The sequence below is a fragment of the Propithecus coquereli genome, unplaced genomic scaffold, assembly GCF_000956105.1.
Source record: "Propithecus coquereli isolate 6110/MARCELLA unplaced genomic scaffold, Pcoq_1.0 Scaffold27, whole genome shotgun sequence".
Lineage (NCBI taxonomy): Eukaryota > Metazoa > Chordata > Mammalia > Primates > Indriidae > Propithecus > Propithecus coquereli.
The window spans coordinates 3041616-3047616 of record NW_012148285.1 but is presented as its reverse complement, the minus strand read 5'-3'; the positions used below and the strand labels follow the sequence as shown (position 1 = coordinate 3047616).

Here is a 6001-nt window from a genome sequence, read left to right as displayed (position 1 = left end):
TGGGACTGAGCCCTCAACCCGTGGGGTCTGCGCTAACTCCAGGAAGCCGGTGTCAGAACTGACGTGAACTAGAGGTCGCCAGTGTCACCACAGAGAACTGAGGATGACTTGGTGTGGCAAATGCCCCATGCTTTGGCGAAGTGCTGAGAGTGCAGTAAGAGAAACAGTTTGTCTTTTCCACCCTGGTCAATAAGCCAGAGAGAGGCTCTCAGAGCAGCCCGCGGGCGGGACTCACACGGCCCTGCCGTTTAGGAACTCCTCCACCGCCTGGCAGTAGATGGTGATGGCCACTCGGGCATCGGCGTCGAAGGTGAACTCCAGGCTGTAGAGCACCCGGGGCTTCTCGCTGTCCTCGGTGGGGCTGTCAGCATCGTCCTTGTACCTACCCGAGGGAGGCGGACAGGCAGCAGGTCAGGGGGTCACAGCCTGCAAGAGCCGCCATCTGCCCCACACGGCGAGGCCCACAGAGGCAGCTGCTGGACACACCTCGCTTTCCAGCAAACGTGGAGGCCCAGCTCCTGCTTGGACAACAGGCCCAACAATCCAGCGTTCACCTTCCCCCTCTGCCCACAGAAAAGGGGGATGAATCCTCTGGGTTTAGAGATGGCCCCAGATGCCTCACGTCTGACAGACTTAAAGCAGTTTCTCAACCTACTGAAATCCAGGGCCAGGTCATTCTGGGCTGTGGGGGGCTGTCCTCTGCACAGCAAGAGGTACAGTAGCACCCTGGCCTCCATCCATTAGATGCAGGAGCACCCCACCCCCAGCCCAGTGTCCCCCGGAGCACAAGTGGCTGGTTGAGAACCATGGTGTAAAGGATCTAGTTCCACTGCCCTTTCCCAACCTCACCCAGGGGGCAGCGCTGGGCTCCTGTGCCCTGCTCACAGCCTCGGGTTCCACGTGGGGCCCGCTCGAGGCCCACTCTTCTTCCCAGCATCCACCGGGAAGCCCTGCCCAGGCACATCCCACAGAGCCCCAGGCGCCCCAAGGCAGGGTCAAGGGTTACCTCACAAGCCGGAGGGAGTCTTTGCGGATGTTCACCAGGCTCCTCAGTGTCTTCACCGGCTCGTGGGGGGCGGGAGTGACGTAGGGAAACTAGGAGGGAAAAGCAGGAAGCAACCCCAGGTCACTGCCTCTGAGTGGCAGAGGACAGAAAGCGCAAGGCTCACAGCCCCGGTCTCCTGGGCTCTGTCCCCACAAAAGGGGCTGCATGGATGCCGGGTACGTTGTTTTCACACCCAGCACGGCCAGCGTGGGGAAGCCAGGACCACGCAGCCCTGAAAAGAATCCGACGTCTCGGCCGCGTCCCCAGTTCCAGGGAAGACCCTCAGTGACTCCACCTCGCCAAAGGGACGGGGGTGGTGGGGGGCAGAGGCAGCCAAGGCTGGAATCTCAAGCTACGTTCCTGGTGGTGGGACGTGACACTTGCCGCTGTCTTTGAACAAGGCAGCCGATTCATATGACAAGAACAGCCAGTAAAGGCTTAGGAAGGTTCATGCACGAGTGCATGCAAAGCTGTGACATCTGGAAGACGTGGCTGTGTACGGCAGCGCCAGGCTTCGACCCTGTGCAGGATTCTACAGGACGCTGTCACTGGGGAAACTGGTGGGGGCACACGGATCTAAGATGTCTTACAATTGCAGGCGAGTCCACACTGGTGTCAAGGTAAGAAGTTGTACGAAAGACCCATGCAGGCCCATGGGAGCCAAGCCCTGGCAGGAGGGGGCTGCTGCTCCTGCTCCCTGCTGGTCCCACAGGCAGGAGTGGGCAGCACTCGGCCCCGCCCCCACAGCCTCAGGATCAAAGTTCCATGTCATGCAGCTGCCCAGTGGCTGAGACGGCCTGGAAACCCTGGTCTGGAGGACCCTGCCAGGCCCGAGGGACACCCTGGGTCTCGGCAGCTTCAGGGAGAGGGAGCCCAGTGTCTCCTTAGAGAGAGGCCTCCCACCAGGCCCCTGCCATCGCCTCCCAAGGATTTATGGGCCCTCTCACCTCCTCCTCTGCTCTCCGGCCCCTGCTTTCCTGCTCCTCCTGGGGGCTCCTTCCTGCCCACCACGGCTTGGCTCAGCCACGGCTCCATGGGGACTACCCTCCGTCCCCCTCTCTTTTGACCATTCACTCAGCCAATGTCAACTGTCCACACCCCAGTAGGGAACAGGGGCAGGGTCTGACTTCCGTCCCAGCCCCTGGAGGAGCACCAGGCACACAGTAGGTGCCAAATCTGTGTTGAACGAATGAACAGTCATGCTTGAACGTGCACTCTTCTGGTAACTAGTGAAAAATATTTGCTGTTTACACTTCTCCTTTGGATCATGTCTCTTGCCCACTGTTCCATGGAATGTAGATGTTCTTTTTGCTTTTTAAAGAGTCACCCAAGAGGCCTGGAATTAAATCTGTACCTTTCTGCAGCCCCTGCAGCTTGGATGCACCAGTTCAATGTGGCTGCTCTGTCCCTCGGTGACCTGCACCTGGCCGTCTGGCCTCTAAGGGGCAGTGCCAGGACATGCCCTGTTCCAGTCACACGCCCATGTCCAGCTCAACTGCAGGCCTGCCAGCTCTGCCCATGTGGGGTGACTCGGTGCCTGCCTGCCCTCCCAGTGGGGACAGGGCCTCCCACCCACCCACCAAATGAGGACACAGATGACTGGGGACAGGCCTCCCACACCCCCCAGCAGTGACAGACAGCTGGGGACAGAACCTCCCATCCCCCCAGCAGGGACAGACGGCTGGGGGACAGAGCCTCTGACCCCCGCAGCCCCACAAGCCTGCTCTGTTCAGACCCACCTGGACTGGGCGGCTGCCCAAGAAGTTCAGATCCATGTTCTCGCCAAAGAGGTAACCTTCAGGGTGGGGGGTGTCGAATTTCTCGCCTCCCATGAAAAAGTGCGAAGCAAAGTAGTTTCCTGTGTAAAAAGGGAAACATAGTTGTAGATTCTCAGGCTCGACCCAGCCCAGAGGGAACATGTGGTGGCTGAGAAGCCAGCCTTGACAAAGACTCTGTCCTGGGAGAAGCCGCTGTCCGTGGGCTGGCCCCCCTGCTGATGGCCCAACCAGCCCAGCCTCGGGCCTCTGCACACCGCCAGCCTCAACGCCCTTCCCTCTCCTGGACGCTCCCTGCTCCCAGACTCAGAAGGAAGTCTCAGCTCCTGCCCTACTTCCTCCTGTTGTGGGCTGAGCTGTGTCCCCCACAAAGACGTGTTCCAGTCCCACTCTACCCCACTGCCCCCACCTCCTGTACACGCGACCTTATTTAGAAAGAGGGTCTTTGTTGATGTAATCAAGACGAGGTTAAGATGAGGTCATACTGAATTAGGGAACCCTAAATCCAAAAACCAGTGTCTGAGTAAAAGAAAGGAGGAGGAGATGTGGATACAAGGGAAAGCAGAGACTGGAGTGATGCGGCCACAAGCCAACGACAAGGAACCCAGAGCCTCCAGGAGCAGGAGACAAGACAGGCTTCTCCCCCCGGTGCCTTCGGCAGGAACAGACCTGCTGACACCAAGGTGTCTCTAGACACCTCTGGAACCATGAGAGAAACATTCATGTTGTTTTAAGCCATAGTTAATGATCATTTGTTATAACCACGCCCAGAAATCCTTACACACCCCCACACCCCACAAAAACCCCCACACACACACCCAAAAACCCGCCCCCCACACCCTCTCACAGCAGAACACGCCACGGGGAAAAAACCCTGGGCTCGGGGATAACAGCACACCCGCCCCACACCACAAGAGGACTTGAGCCCAGAACTGGTTCCCATGATGTCCCTGGCACGCTCGGGCACTAACTCTGCCTTCCTCCTATGCGGAAAGGGACGAGAGGTGTCAGACCCCAGTCAGCCTCAAAGAACCAAGCACGCGGCATCCCCTGTGCCTCCTGACCTGATGCCTGCCCTGTCCCCGTGTCTCTCTGCACGGAGGCCCTGAGAGGAAGACCCAGGTGACCATGGGGCCTAGGGATTCGTGGATCCTCAGACTGTGTCCCTCAGCCTCATGTGCAACGGGGACTGCTGGGCACCTGAGCCCAGGTGGGTCCTTCCTGAGAACCACAGCCCCAGTTACAGTGAGCAGAGCCACGGCCACTGGGCCACGGCGATGAGGCCAGGAGGCTCCTCCCCAGGGAGAGGCCCAGAAGCAGGAGCCCAGCCTGACTGTTCTCCACAGCAGAGAACATAAGGCAGAACAGCAGGTGGGCCCCAACCCTAACCCACCCTGTAGTTCAGGAACCCGTGAGAGCCTGCCGCGGCGAGAAAAAGAATAAAGCGGCAACTAGTGAAACAAATCTAAGACCCCGATTTCGTGGAACGTCACGTAGCTCTTAGAATCAAGCAGACCTGACACACTGACGTGGAATGACAGCCATGGACTATTCGTTAGTAAATAAGCTGAACATGTTGAAAATCAAGATCTCATTTGGGAGAAACCTGCACACGCCGACATGGGTGTAAGACAAGTTCTAAGGACCCAGAGAATGGTCTGAAAGGAAGCGTCCAGGAGGCTTCCAGGGACATGAGCGCAGGACTGACAAGGCAGGACCACAGCCCAGACATTCCGCTTTGTGTTAGCGTCTTCGCATTGAACGCGCACCGATGCGGTGTTTTAAATCAGTAAGAACAGCTGAGATCCAGGTAAGCACAGGATGCCTTCCCCCATCACGGGGCACTCGCGCACAGCCCACCACGTGAAATCACCGGTGTGTCTGACTGTGCAGAGTCTTGAAAGGTGGTACGTCCCACAACGGCCTGTGGGGTGTTGGTGGGGGCAGGCACCCAAGGCCTAACACAGGGGGTCTCTGGACCCTCTTCTCTGGAGCTCAGCTTCAGTCTCGGTTGGCCTTTGGCCCATCCAACCTCGAGCCTGAATCACAGAACAGGGAGAGGGCCTCAGCTGGAAGTCAGGGAGAGCCCAATGCAGAGCCACCTGTCCCGGTCTGCCAAGATGTGCGCAGTGTTCATTAAAACAGCAACCAGGCTGGACACGGTGGCTGATGCCTGTAATCTCAGCACTCTAGGAGGCTGAGGCAGGAGGATCGCTTGAGCCCAGGAGTTTGAGGTTGCTGTGAGCTAGCCTGGCATCACGGCACTCCAGCCCCAGGCAACAAAAAAAAAAAAAAAAGACAAGGTGAGAGACAAGAAGGAAGCCATGAAGATGAAAGAAAACAAAGAATAACCACACCCACTGGGCTCTCCCTCCATACCCAGTTTCCCATGGGCCCCAGCCAGAGATGGACAAATGCTGCTCCCACGCCGAGCTCACTGTGGTGGAGCTGGGGCTCAAACTTGCAGACTCCAGAGCCGACTGTGTCTCAGTCCCCATGCTGGGTACCTCCCCACCCCCACCTCGGGGGACAACAGGGACTGCTCAGTGGTGTCATCACCAGGCACAACAGGCAGCTGTTCACACACAAAGAGCCACACGCAAAGGCCTTCCCAAGCAGAATAGCTAAAAATCCTTCTGTGGCCATGCTCAGAGGGCCCAACACTGGCCTAGAAACTCCAGTGACACCCTGGGACCCCAGGGCCTCGGAGCCTCTGGGGCAGTCCTGAACACGGCTAACACAGTCATCCACCTCCCCTTGTTTACTGTCACCGTCGAGAGGGACTTGGGCTCAGGCAGGTCACCTCCTCTCTGCCCAAGGGATTGGACTGTCCTGCTTACAGGTGTCCAGGTGACCTGAGCACGGAGATGAACAGCCACAGAAATAAAGATCCAGCCATCTCTCCCTCGGGAGGCCTCCAAGAGTGTCCAAGCAGAGCCTCGTTCTCCCCACACACGCATCAGATGCCGGAGAACACGTGTGTTTATCATCTTTTTCAGATTAGAAAACCAAAGCCCACGGCCATGGGGCAGAGGCTGTCTCGGGAACAGCCACTGGACGACAGCGCTGTTCCTTCTGCGCAGGACACAGAGTGAGCCAAGCAAACTTCCCAGGCTCCCTGTTGTCTGTTGCACTCGTAAATGGCAATAAACACGTGTGCAATGAAGATTACAGACATTTT

The 6001-nt window shown here is 58.0% G+C and overlaps 1 protein-coding gene across 1 annotated transcript in view; it reads right to left on the bottom strand.

Moving 5' to 3' along the window:
• The window catches only part of MGRN1 (mahogunin ring finger 1, E3 ubiquitin protein ligase), a 44746-nt gene that overhangs the window by 24975 nt on the left and 13770 nt on the right, over positions 1 to 6001 (bottom strand). Inside the window, 3 exon segments of the mRNA XM_012647748.1 lie at positions 145 to 382; positions 1007 to 1095; positions 2785 to 2903. Of these exon segments, the coding sequence (XP_012503202.1) occupies positions 145 to 382; positions 1007 to 1095; positions 2785 to 2903 (446 nt within the window).